Source organism: Xenopus tropicalis, chromosome 3 (assembly GCF_000004195.4).
Source record: "Xenopus tropicalis strain Nigerian chromosome 3, UCB_Xtro_10.0, whole genome shotgun sequence".
In the NCBI taxonomy this organism is placed as follows: domain Eukaryota; kingdom Metazoa; phylum Chordata; class Amphibia; order Anura; family Pipidae; genus Xenopus; species Xenopus tropicalis.
The window spans coordinates 43038129-43052405 of NC_030679.2; the positions used below are offsets into that span (position 1 = coordinate 43038129).

Consider the following 14277-nt stretch of genomic DNA (forward strand, 5'->3'; position numbering starts at 1 on the left):
CATTCAGCTAAAGCTATCCAGGTATGTAGCAACTAGCAGGCAAACTATCCCATTTGTAGTACATAATGCAGCCCAATGTTTAAAGACAGTGGGGTGTCAGGCCCTTTTTTTTTTTTTTTTTTTTTTTTTTTAAACACCTCTTAATACAAAACCTTAGGAAAGACTTTGTGAGGGAGGCAGTAGGCTTTGAACTCTGGCTCTATTAAAAAAAAAAATCTCTCCACACAGTAGAACAAAAAGGAATATGGAGATCGCCAGACTCAGGCCACTAACTAAATGTTGAGGACTGCTAACTTCCACCTCCCTCGCCCATCCGCAAAAATATTAAGTGTGTCGGGCCACACACCATTGCCACCAGACACTCACGGCCTGGGAGGGCATACGGATGGGGGGACTAGCACTTGCCATTGGATGCCATTATGACAAACCAGAAAGGCACATGGGATCAAATATACCAAACAGCATTGTCCTACCTTATCAAGCAGAACAGAGCCGAAGATCCCAGGATATGAGGTAATGTGCAGGGGAAAAGATCTCATGGACCAAAAAACCCCAGTCCCTAGGTGCCATTTCCGGTCACCTAATGCTTTCCCAAGGCTAAAAAGCAAAAATGTTGCTTCCAATGGAGCAAGGAAAGCAGAAGGAAAAAAAGACGCCATAGAGGGGGTGGGGGTGGCTTTTAAAGCTTTGGGGAGGATCCTTCTGATGGGGCATGGGGGCGGGGATATCCCAGATAGTGCTGATATGGAGTACGGCCAGGGAAAGCTTCCTTTTAGCAAAGCCCCATTATCCCCCTAACATCCAATAATTGTATCTCTCTGCATAGGCAATAAGAAAACCCAGGTTGTTTCCCTTAGTATAAAAAGTGCCATTTATAGTCCACCAATAGCTCCTACGACATTATACAATACAATTATTGACCATTTATCAGTGATAAACATAATAAACCTGGTGAAGAAAAAAAGTAGCCTATGGTCAGCTTCAGTAAGACCATGTTTGTTAATGGCACACAGGGTGCTTTGTTGCCCAAAGGAAATTGTGGACGAGAAAAAATATGCACAAATGGGAGAAGTGGAATTATCACTGCAAGAAGAACTGCATTACTGAGCCAAATGCAAAAGGAAGCTATTGCACCATAACAATTCTACTAGCAAGGATTTACATGGATATTTTTAGGTGTTTTGTATGATGACAATGATGGACACAATGCCTTGTGTGCCTTTAACATTAATCAAGGCTTAAATGAAGGAAAAACCCATTATGCCTGCACATAATATTGCCAAAACCATAAGGAAAATAAAAATGCAAGCATATTGGCATTATAATGAGGCAACGTGCTGCAGAAGATCACCACTCACAATAACTGAACAAAGGGTGTGTCACTGTTGAGTTAAGAACACCTTTAGGCTACTGGCACGCACTCTCTGCCTTTCATCGCTCCTATTGTTCTCTAAAGGCAAGTGCACTGGCTGACGCACAAACCTTTAACTTAGCTTTCAGTATGTCATAGACATCAATATTCAGTTTACAATGGGATTTCATTTCTTGTGTTTTTTCAGTTATTTCGTTTTTTTTGTTCCGCAGATTTCCAGTTTGGAATTTCAGCAGCTACCTGGTTGCTAGAGTCTTGTTTACCTTAGTGACCAGGCAATGGTTTAAAGGAGAAGGAAAGTCATTTTGGCATTTTACTGCCAATAGATTTGTCACATTAGTACAAACTAGAACACTATATTTATTCTGCAGAAAGCATTACCATACCCGAGTAATCAGCCCTAGAAGCTTTCTCTGTTTGCTTAAGATAGCAGCTGCCATTTTAGCTTGGTCTTCATAGCTTCCTGCTTGCAGCTCTAGCTGTTGTAGCTCCGATTATACATTCCTACGAGTGGGGGAGTGAGTTTTATGAATTCTTATGGGAGGGGGGAGCAAGAGAGGGGAGAGATGAGAGAACTGTGCAGACTCTGGCCCCGGGAATGAAGGATTTTTCTGAGAGAGGAAGTCAGATACCCTAAGAACATGTTTACAAAAAAGGAGAAAAGAAATCCTGTGTTTGACAGAGAACTCATTGCAGCCTTTCTGTAAGTGCTTATGGCTATATTTACCTTTCTGATAAAGTTTACTTAGTTCTTACCTTTCCTTCTCCTTTAAATAAGAGACTGGAATATGAATAGGGATGGGACCGAACAGAAAGATAAGTAATAAAAAGTAATACAGGTATGGGATACCTTATCCGGAAACCCATTATCAAGTTCTGAATTACGGAAAAGCCATCTCCCATAGACTACATTATAACCAATGAATTCTAATTTTTAAAAATGATTTCCTTTTCCTCTGTAATAACAAAATAGTACCTTGTACTTGATCCCAACTAAGATATAATTAACACTTATTGGAGCCAAATCAAGTCTATTGGGTTATGGAGATCCAAATTACGGAAAACCCCAGGTCCCAAGCATTCTGGATAACAAGTCCTATACCTGTTACAGCAATAAAATTGTAGCCTCGCAGAGCAATAGTTTTTGGCTGCTGGGGTCAGCCCTAAATTTGAAACCTGGAAAGTCAGAAGAGGAAGGCAAATCATTCAAAAACTATAAAAAAATAAATAATGAAGACCAATTGCAAAGTTGCTAGGAAAAGGACATTCTATAACATACTAAAAGTTAACCACCCCTTTAAAGAACATTATGAAGCAGTGAAAGGCAAATGGGTGTTTTGTTTGTCACTGGCACCCCTGGATGTGCCATTCACCTAAAGGCCAGCTCTACCTGTACGAAGCATTAGAATTCATTCAAAACGGTCAAAAAATGGCACGTACATGATTTCTTTTAGAGTTAAAAGTTTTATTCATTCAACATCTCACATTACAAATATTTAAAAATTATATGCATACTGGTATAAATAGTCATTTGCAAACTATTTAATAACATTAATTTTTTTTCACTAGCACTTCAACAAATGAACTCTTTAAAAAAGGAACTTGTGTTATATAACTTAATTAGAGTAGAACATACAAAAATATGAACTTAAACGTGAAAATGACTTTAATAAAAAAATGAATTACTTTTATTTAAAATGCTATAATAAATACTACAACCTCCCCATACACAGTAAAAACTATGTGTAAATTCAGCCAAGTGGTACAATTAACTGACATACTTAAATAACGTTTTTTTGTCTTTTTTTTTTTTTTTTTTCCTTCTGATAAATGAGCAATACACTGGGGAAAAAAAAAAAAAAATAAGAGAACATTAGGGATTAGTAAAAACTAGACACCCACTTGTTAATAAGTTTCACTTCCAAAAAAATATAACAAAAGGAATCTGATGAAAATTATAAAAACTAATTATACTTTCAAATTTAAAAATATAAAAAATAAAACAATTGAAATACAATATTGTCCCAATTCTTACAATGTTATCAATCACAGTAGCTTTAACCTTTTGCGCCTCTGCAGGAGCGGGATAAGCGCGAGCGGATCGGGGCTCTTCCAGGGCGCCAAAGGTTAAAAGAAGGTAACAAAATAACGCCAATGACCAAAACTTCTTTTATTCCATTTGTTTTTTTAAAAAATAATCTTCAGTTTTACATTAGTAGAAAGATTGATTTCTGATTTCTTTTCTTTAGAAACACCAGCAAGAAAGAGGATTTACTAGAACAGTAGAAAACATCTTTTAAATGCCTGCAATTAAAAACAATGAAGAATTACACTGCAAAGATCTTCCAAAAGTCCGAAATAAGTATTGCACATAACAGCTTGAAAGTTCAACTCACCACAATTTATTATCACATTCAAGTTTTAAATCACCTTATAACAGAAGGCTTAAACTCTTCAAAACAATATAAAAAAAAAGAAAAAAAAGAAAGAAAAAAAAAAGGTGGGATCAAGTCTTTCCAACAGCATTATCTCTAAAATGCTAGTCATTCACTGCAAACGTTTAACTTGCAATATGCAGAGGTCTGTGTATGGAGAAGTAGATATATACTAGGGCCAAAGCACTGGGCAGTGAGGGTACTTCATCACATTTCAAACAAATCCGTAACACAGTTTGCTTTACAGTGCAGAAAAGAACCATGTTAACACCCCCCCCGGATGTGACGGTTGGAACCTCCGCTGCCCACTGTGACGGCCACAGAAATCGGGTTCCGCTCAGCTGAAAGTGGGTGTTAGGACAACAAAAAAAAAAAATAAAAAACTCTGGGTTATGCCGAAGAGACTCAAAAGGGATTATGCTATAGGTCACATGCTTCTTCCCAGCGAATAAACGGAGGTGCCAACAGCGGCCATCGATTATCTAATAGCATACGTTATAATACGAAAGCCACATATCCATGTAATGGCAGCTGAGTGCAGAGAGATTTCATGGTACTTTATGCGCTGTAAATTGAAGTGTTATCTGTAAACACGCTTTTCACACAATAACAACAAGTGAATATTAGTAGAATAACAATATTTGTCCTTATATTAGTCATGCATACTAACATTACACATCTGGAACCAGAACGCGCTGGCTTTTTAAAAATTTACTGGACTTTTTTTTTTTTGTTTGTTTTTTGTTTTTTCCCAAATCAAGTTTTTTTGTCTTTTTCTTTTTTTCCCAAACTGCAGTTTTACATCTGCTTTAAAAACGCCTAAACATTAATGTTCTGTTAATATTGAAAATGGCTAAACATTCACCGAAAAAAGTCTGCGATTTTGTTTGTGTGTATATATATTTATTTATATATATATATTAAATTCTTTAAAAAAAAGAAACATATGAAGTTGACTATATGTTTGGTTGTTACTTTACTATTTCATTTCTATGCTACTTTTTTTTTTTTTTTATTTAGTGTGTGTGGTTTTTGTTTTCCCAAGGGACGAAAGGATGAGATTAAATTGTCAAAGTCATGCTGTGTTTTAAACTCTTCCGAGTAGGTCTAAGTCAGTCACTGAATGAGAATTTCCACCAAAACTTGGTGCAGGGCTAGGATGTTGGAAGCCGCGTGTTATTGTATCTCTGCAGATTCTAAAGTAGCATTACCAGTGCGCCACATCCATCATTACCGTATGTATGCAGAGCACTGAAATGTATAAAAAGCAGAATATAAGAAAATAAAAATTTATTAAAATTATTTATCTTAAAAAATGAATTATATGAAGATCTCTCCGTAATAAAAGTACAAAAAGCTACTCTTTGCAATATGAAAAATTGAGGTATTGCATAAAGAGATATCCCGCCAGTGAAAAGTGGGCCTAAATGCTCACTGCTGGAAACATAAGATATATATATATATATAAAATTAGTGCATAACAAGTGTACAATATGTGCATGACAAAAATAAGTTAGCTACAAAAACACTGTACCGAAATTCAGCAGGTCATGTACAAAGGGGAAATTAAAGGAAAATATTCTTCAAAGCTAGCTTCCAAACAGTGTTATCTGTTGTTTTATTCTGGAGGGTTAACCTTTTCCATGCTGAAGGTAAGGCAACCGCCACCTCCAGCCATAATGTGGTCCATTTCTTTGCATGTAACGTGGTGCTTGTCTTTTGGCAGTGAAAAGGTTAAAATCATTGCCACTGTTTACTGGTAGGAATGGCACTCTAGCACACCCCAGTGCCACCTATACAGGTATCCAAAGCATAAAAAGCTTTTTAACAATCTCTCAGGATCGGAGAGAATTCCTGACCAGATGAATTCAAGAGCACCCACTATAGAAGTTTTTTTGTTTTTCGTTTTTTTTTTTAATAGTTAAGGGATGGGTTTAAAAGCAGCTTCCTTGCCTAGACTTCAGTATTCTCCAGCAAATGTCTCCATTTTGAACTTTATTTTATCATAACCCCATTCCATGCAATAGTTATCACGCATAGTACAGTGTTGATTCTACAGGGTTAAGCAAACTGGCCCTCAAGGTAGTTTTATATCCACTGTGTTCAGGCTGAGCCCCTGCCTGCTTGTTACTGCTTCCTATAGAGCCATACAGGAATTGTGCTGTCCAAGGCAGAGATGGCGACCAACACTTTGATGTTCTAAGCAGTGGTCTACCTGTAACTGCCATGTCTTCTTCAACCAGTTCTTATATATATATATATCTATATTGAGTAACTCCACTTAGTTCTGTGTGTGTCATAGGTCTAAGTTTACTGGGGTTATCACAAAAGGGCTCCACATTTAAGACTTGTATAACACTACACAGCGAGTCTTTGGTATTCTCAACCTATGTTGTTAAATTAGCATGCTTAGAAGCAATGCCTCTCAATTTTTGGTGCATTTTTAATTATATACACTAAGCTCACTGTTTAAAATCCAAGAACTTTGTACAGATTATTTCTGTCATCTGGCCTTGACATCACAACAAAAAGAAGCTCTTTACGTAATATATTTTTAAAATCCGTAAAGCAACTGCTTGAAGAATCAATATAGTTTTTCAATGTATCAAAACCAGATTTTTTTTTAAGAAAGCATTGCTTTTTATTTTTACAGAAAGTAGATATTTATCACCCATGTAACATTCTCTTTATCTATGGTTTTATAAGGCCTTACCATGCCTTGTATGGCAGCATGGCCATCTGTTATGCAGAAACACGACTCTTGCTCCAAAACCATGCCAGTCTCGTTATACACTTGCATAAAAAGCGACTTATGTGTTGCTGTCAATAAAGGCCAATGCGGCACATGGATACATATAGATCTGTATTCCCTTCCCAACACAAATTTGTGAGTGGGGCAGAATAGCGTGCCGAATAGTATTCAAGAGAAACTTTATAAAATTGTGTTTAAGCGATAGCGCTCGCTCTTCAGAAGGGTACTGCAATGTAATTGGGAAATCTCTGGCACTAAGCGGGTTAAGGCATTGAGAGATTTGTTACTGGTATAAGCAGCTTAATATGGCAATTAGTATTGCACCCCTAAAGGACAATGGCACATAGGGAGGTTTTGGGTCCTGCGTATTTTGGCATTTAACACCAACGCAGCAATCAAAAAATGTGTGCCATTACTCTAACGCTCAGTAGGTTTAGTCTGGGCTTTGTTTAACAATCTCACTTCCAAACCCATGTTAACTGTACATGGACATGACAACTATCTGCTTTAATTTTAGAAAGACAAAAAATGGATATTTAAGAATGGGATAGGGATTATGAAAAATAAAGCGGACAAGAAATTCTGCATTGAGAGCCACTTTCTTAACTATGTGCAAAGCAATTATGGCCCATTGGCAGCTCCACAGTACAGCACCAGTTTCCACTGCTTGCTCACTGCACAAAGATGAAAACGGCGCTGCAATCTGAACTGCAAACGTCCCTTGGTGGACAAACAATGCAGAAGTATAAAGTGACTTCATGCTGAGGGGAGCCTTAACTAGCCCCTAACCAGCCAACGGATTCAAAAGAACCCCCCACCCCCAACTGATGTAGGGATCTTAACAAAGATCGCTGCCATTCACAGTAACGTTTCAACGAAGGTGTCAAAGGCTTATGCATAAGAGAAGGCTCCCCCTGTTCCAGTCCAGATTTAAGACTGCTTAAGAAATATATTTAATACCACCCTGGAGGTATAGTTCAAGTTTCGTGTGTCAAAATGGAGAACACAAAAGCTGGCACCTGGTGTAGGTTTAGGTAAATCAGAACTATAGAGATATATATTAAGCTTCAAAAAAATAAAAATCTATACATTTGTTCTTTCGGAGAGGAAATTCCTGCCTTCAGATATTTATCGTATTTTACTGAGCTTTGGTAGGATTTTGGAGGAAATAAGGGGGCTATGAGTGAACTTATGTGTTTTTTTATGTTAAAACTTTTTAAAGTTTTGTTTTTTTTTAATTTCACTGAAAAAATAAATAAGTGCACTCCCCTCAGTAGTAACTTCACTCAACATTTACATTCTTAAAAAGCTTAATGCAAATAGCTCACGATTAAAAGACTTTGGAGCTCTAAGGAGAATTAGCCAGTTTCCAAGAGGTCAACATAAAAGAAATTAAAAACAAAATGTGGAAAAATTGGAGGCATCTGCCATTTCTAAACCTTCAGATCTTCTTGAATGACCGGAAAAGTAAATTTTCAATGTTGCTTCACGTTCGCCCATGCTGTTTACTGCTTAATGCTTTTAATAGGCAACTGCTGACTTTTTTTTTTTTTTTTAATAAAGTCTGGAAAAATACAAACAATAAATAGATGCTAAAAAAATCCCCTCCAATAATATATATATATATATATATTAAAAAAACTGTTCAACAAACCCATAGTGTTATTGTGGTTGCATGGTTACATTAACAGTATTCTTACGTTACTTTTTATTTAACAATAATTTAATTAAAAAAAAAAATACTCTATTTCTCGCTCAATAGTATTCTCGCTTTAAGCTTTCCTCTCCATTAAAATAATATATAAAAAAAATAATATATTAATGATAAATTGTTGCAGTCCCCCTGCTCCCCTACTATTTTAAAAGGACAGCATGAAACTTGCATGCATCAGAGTGATATTGTTATGGACAAGAGGCGTTCCAATACAGTTCTCAATGACACAAGACTCTACAAAATACCTATGGTGTAGGTCATTCTTTCATTATACTATTGTTAAAATACAGACTACAACAAGAGGACATGCGTTCCTAACGATGGTAGAAGGGAGAGAGATTAAGAGAACAGAAGAGTGCACTTATTTGGATGCTTGCAAAGTGAGCTAAGCAATGGGTTGCTCAGTTCCAGCGGAATGAAATATGCCTCGGGCGGTCTCCTCCCTCCTTCACCAGTGGCTTGTGGAACTCTCGGCCAGCACGTGAATGGATAGCAGCCCAGCAATATTCACAGTAATACTGCAGACAGGTAACGTTAGCACAGAAGAACGGAGCAAATTTGCCACTGCAGCGTGCCCCTTGACACTCATCACACAGCTGATCATCCAAGACATATGGCTTCACTTCCACCTGGCAAAAAAATGAATAATGAAGTAAGCGGCAAACATCAGTTTTACAGGAACACACATTACTAACACAGTTATGAGAGAAGTCTTTAGCAACAAGACAATCTAAAAAAAACTTTAATTTTCTTCATACCAACACAAGGCATTAATATGCAATAATATATTTCTGGTTTGGTGGACAATGAAATAAAATAAAGGGAATTGGTATATGTGAACAAAGAAATTTATAGCAAACTACAGACCTAGTGGCCCATCTAGTTGCCTATAGTTACTTTGTGATCTGAACACAAAGTAGCGTTGAGAAACCAAAATCTACTCAATATAAAATACTCATATTAGAAATGACTTATGTTATTATCTCTTAGAGCTGTCTGTTTGTTTCCAGCAAGCCACTGCAGTGTATTTAAAAATTATTAGGTACTTGCTATAATATACGCTAACTTCCTTCCTAGCTTGGCAAGTAGTAGTTGCTGAAAATGATTTCTAAGATTACTGATAATCAGCACTGAACAATCATGTCAGCACTCAACTGCCTTAGGAAATCTAACACATGAATAAGCAGCAACTCCAAGTAAATTAGGGGTATATTTATTATGCTGTGTAAAAAGTGGAGTGAAGCATTACCGATGATGTTGCCCAGGGCAACCAATTAGCAATTAGATTTCAACAGTTATAAAAGCAAAGCATCTAATTGGATGCTATGAGCAACATCACCATTAAAGTTTGTATGTAACAAGTTGGACAATACTGAACTGCATGAAGCAATACATAAACAATTGTCAAAATCTCACCCGTTTATCTATTTCTCCATGCTGCAGCTGAACAAATCGGGCACTGATAGCAGCTATGTAACTCTGCTGATTTGAAAAGGCAACACGCCCAGCTCCTTTTGGGTACTTTAGCTCAGGGTCAGTGTCAATGCCAGCGTAACATACTCCTCCATACAACCGGTCCATTATCATGGCCAATTCCACTGAAAAAAAAAATATAAATTCATGTTAAAGAAAAAGTCAAACGCATTGGTACAAGTGACTAGGATGTCTCCTCTAGGGGTTCAGTGAGTGCAGATTAATGCAGGCATTTGACCTGTTATCCAGAATGCTCGGGGTCTTAAGGGGTCTTTTCATAATTTGGATCTCCATACCTTAAATTTACTAAAAAGTAATTTAAACATTTATTATGTTTTAAATCCAACAGGGATTAATTATATCTTAGTTGGGATCAAGTACAAGTACTGTTTTATTTTTATCACAGAGAAAAAGGAAATCATTTTTAAAAATCTGAATTATTTGTGTATGGGAGATGGCCTTCCCATAAGTTGGAACTTTCAGGTTTCCAGATAACAGATCTCATACCTGTATACTCTGGACTTCCAGTAGAGTTAAGGCTAAATAAAAACGTGCAATTCACACTCTCTAGTAAAAAAAACTACAACAGAAAATACATTTCTGCACTGGAATCATTTGCCGACTTTATTATTTATTATTTTTTATATAAAGCTTCCTGAAATGTAATGTCCATGCAAATTATGTTTTGGCATTTAAAACGTTCAATTATTGTAAAGTTACATATAAATATAACTGCAACTAAAAGCTGAATCAGTCTCTTGCTATTCTATCCACTACTTGTCCTGACTACTCATACCACTGAAACTTTTTCACTTGTATTCAGCTCTCCTCCATTAGAGACTCCAATTCCCACAATGCCTTGCATGTTTTATGATTAACAGACCTGAGAAGGACAATAGCACAAAGATGCAAGGTATTGTTGGAAACAGAGTCTTGGCTGAGGGAGGGCTGATTTCTGCAGCACTGTTTTTGTAGTCTTACAAGCAGTCAAGAGAATAGTAAAGAACAAACAGATACTGTTTTTTTTTAATAAATGTAAAATCATTGAAAATTGTTATTTCATATACATATAGAAATGCTGCTTCAATTACATTTTCATCGATTATGCAAAAGCAACATTTGGACAAGAGATATATTCATGCTACAGACTATTTTATATATTTTCAAGAAAACAAAACAATCTAAGGCTTGACAGGAAAAAACTAACCACACAGTTTTTCCTGAAATTGAAAAAAATGTGTTAACTTTGGTAATGGGAAACACAATGATTACTGTTTAATGCAAAATAATTTGAAAGACCCAGCATTATACATCTTTAAATAGTTGGGCATCTCTGTAGAAGCTGTCACCATGTTCACGCAGAAAGCCTTTGTTTTAGAAAATTCAACATATCAACTGCCTTCTTAAATTAATCATGGGGTTTGCTTTACATATTTAATGAGGTATTTTATTTCCTATGTTACGGCCATTGTGCAGTGATCTCTAATACGATCTTTCAATTATTTCCCTAAACAGAAGAATCTATTTAGCAAGACAAGTCATCTAATGTTTCAATGTTAATACAGCAATATAGCTTCTTGGGGTTATTACCCACTATTTTGATAAATAATGACATCAGCAAGGAGCTTTGGTTAAAGCAGATCTGTAAAATGCTTTTGAATGTCAGGGTCATTAGTTTGAATTTTACCTGAAAAGGGAAAGGCAATGTAGAAAGTAGTAGAGAAGCAGAGCAAAGGAGTAGAAGTTGCTAAAGTATATGAGCATGGCAGCAACATTATTTAAGGGCTGCAGTGGATTCCTATTCAAATACACCCAGGCTCTTAGATATTTCCACTGTTCTCAGAGTCAGAAATTGTATGTTCTATATTAGATTGCTATCGGTGCCAGCAGTGTAAACAAATAACTTTGCTATAAACAGAGAACTACAACTGAGCAAGTTGATATTTTGCAATTATAGCTACTGCTCTTCAGTTATTGTTGAACACCAATCTACCTATTGCTGACATCTTCGGGTTGAGAACGGCAGAAATGTCCCTTGAACAACTGCTGCAGAACTATAAATTTACTTTTAAAAGTATTATGAGAAAAAAATGCATTATGCTTTGCATGAGGAGGGAAAGCAATGGAAATCCAGAGTATAAAATACAACAGAATTTAAAAATGCAGCGTTACATAAACATACCGGCTCGTAATGGTCGTGGAACACCTCCAACAAAAATGGTTTTCCGAGGGTCAAGAGGCTGTGAGCCGTCCATCACAAAGTCACTGTCACTGAGGTTCCAGGGACGGATCTGAACCTGTACAACAATAGAGGAACTTCATAAAGTGGCTAAAGAAAACCTACTGTCAGGGACTTTGTATTTGTCAATAACAAAGGGTAATTATTCGCTGGGCTGCTTTCTTTCTAGCCGTTTGTGACAACTTCACCTGTAAATGAATATTTTATTTTGTATGCATGTATCCTTGTCTATCTTGGGCATTGTACAGTAAAAATACTTAGTATGCCTCTGTCAGTTTTAACTTGTGGTGCAGACCAAAGCAGGGCAAGGGTTAAACTTACAGGCTTGTCTTTGATTGTAGGACTTGACACGCACAGGTAAAGCTTGCCATCTTCTTCAATACATGCATCAATCAGAGCCTGTACAGAGCTTTCATCTTGGAACAGCAAGAATGCATAACCTAGTTTACAAGACAAATGACATGGCTTTACGACAAAATCTCACACTTATGTACAGTTTACTTAGCCCAGTTACTCCTCTTCACATAACTTTCAAAGATATAACAGTTTTACATCTTAAAATTGTTTTGTCTCTTAATTGGATTTCTTCCCTTTTTCTACTAAAATATACTAGGCAATGGTAGTAACTTTAACGGCATCACTAACACAAAACCCACCACTAAAAACATTAGGTTTATTTAAAACTGATCCTATATTAATATTTTAAGATGTTCCCTGTCACTGGATGCTGGGAGCTGCAACAGCAGTTGGGGAGTGTCACATTGGACAGCCATGATAAGCATATCATGGTCATCCATTCATACAGACCCACCCCCACTGTACTAAAATATCATTCCACTGCTTATTTAAGGCCAGTGTCACATGATGCTTTCCCTGCTAAAAGAAAAAAAAAAACTAAAAGTAGCAGGAATAAATGGGATCCCCCCTATAACTGCACATATGAGCCACATTTTGTCCCACAGCAATCCACCTGGGTGCAGTGAGAGTTGGATCCTATGTATGCCTTCTGCCAAATGAGCAGATCTTTAGGTACAGGATGCACTATGTAAATATGGCAGTCTTAAAAATAACAGATAATAAAAATTAAATACATCCACGGCATTAGCATTTTGCTTCCAACCTTTACAGACAATCTTTAAAAAGATTGTGAGATTACTTAAAAATGCATTAAACTAAAATATGCAACCCCTAATTGGCATAATTTTTGGAATACATTTTGAAAACAAATTTACAAGAAATTAAGAAATAATACCTTTTGGTGGAAAATAAGACTTGCTTTCTGCCTTATGTGGCCAATCCACTATAAGAGGTCCAAAACGCCGAAAACTAGCGGTGATCTCATCTATGGGGGGGAAGTAAAGGTTACAACTTTGTATGCAACCACACAGTAAAGACATGTAGCTAGACAAAGTAAATACAGTCTTACCTTTTTAGCTTGGAAACCCAGCAAATAACGGCCCTAAGGGGGGTTTCTGAAATAACCAAATTACTTTTCACTCTCTCCCTAAGCATCTGTCTCTCTTCATGCACTCTTTGTGCAGTAGGTGGAGCCAGGTTTTAATTGACAGTTAGGTCTAATACATCCTTTGGGGGAGTTTGCACCCTTAAGGTGGCCATACACGAGCAGATCCGCTCGCTTGGCGATGTCGCCAAGCGAGCGGATCTTCCCCCGATATCCCCACCTAGGGGTGGGCGATATCGGGGAGCATTTAGGTAAAAAAAAAAAAAATCCGATCGTTTGGCCCTGGGGCCAAACGATCGGATTATGTGGGCGGCAATGGGGCAGTTGGATCGGGGACCGCATCAACGAGCCGATGCGGTCCCCGATCCGACCGGATTTTCTAACCTGGCCGATCGAGATCTGGCCAATTTCAGGCCAGATATCGATCGGCCAGGCCGCTCTGCTCTCCCCATACACAGGCCGATTAGCTATAGTCGGCCCGTGTATGGGGACCTTTAGCCTAGAAGAGCTTTTACAGCTCACTCTTTGGCAGAAATCCTGTTTCTCTACAGGCAGGATTTGGTTCTGTGAACTTTGGAAAGTCACAAACACTTGGGATTGAATTCACTTGCCCGATACTCTGGGCTGGTGCTCCTGTTACAAGAAACTGACCCAGACCAGGGCCCCACAAAGTGACCCTGTGCTTTCTTCCAAATCCCATGGCGGATACATGCACAGTAGAGTAGAAAAAAAGTCAATTTTCTGCTAACAGACAACCAGCCTGGGGAATTAGGTAAGTGAATGCAATCACTGGGGGGAAGGGGCACCCCCAGTGATTATTGACTTTCCTT

The 14277-nt window shown here is 37.4% G+C and overlaps 1 protein-coding gene across 4 annotated transcripts in view; it reads right to left on the reverse strand.

The window, feature by feature from the left end:
• Positions 1 to 3527: 3527 nt before the first annotated feature.
• cpeb4 (cytoplasmic polyadenylation element binding protein 4) overlaps positions 3528 to 14277 on the reverse strand; it is a 43062-nt gene continuing 32312 nt past the window's right edge. For all 4 annotated transcript variants that reach the window (XM_004912844.4, XM_002936699.5, XM_031898821.1 and 1 more), the window contains 5 exons: positions 13238 to 13327; positions 12307 to 12425; positions 11929 to 12043; positions 9690 to 9871; positions 3528 to 8902 (listed from right to left, as the gene is read on the reverse strand). In XM_004912844.4, the coding sequence (XP_004912901.2) occupies positions 8675 to 8902; positions 9690 to 9871; positions 11929 to 12043; positions 12307 to 12425; positions 13238 to 13327 (734 nt within the window). In that variant the 3' untranslated portion in view covers positions 3528 to 8674. The remainder of the gene's footprint in view (positions 8903 to 9689; positions 9872 to 11928; positions 12044 to 12306; positions 12426 to 13237; positions 13328 to 14277) is intronic.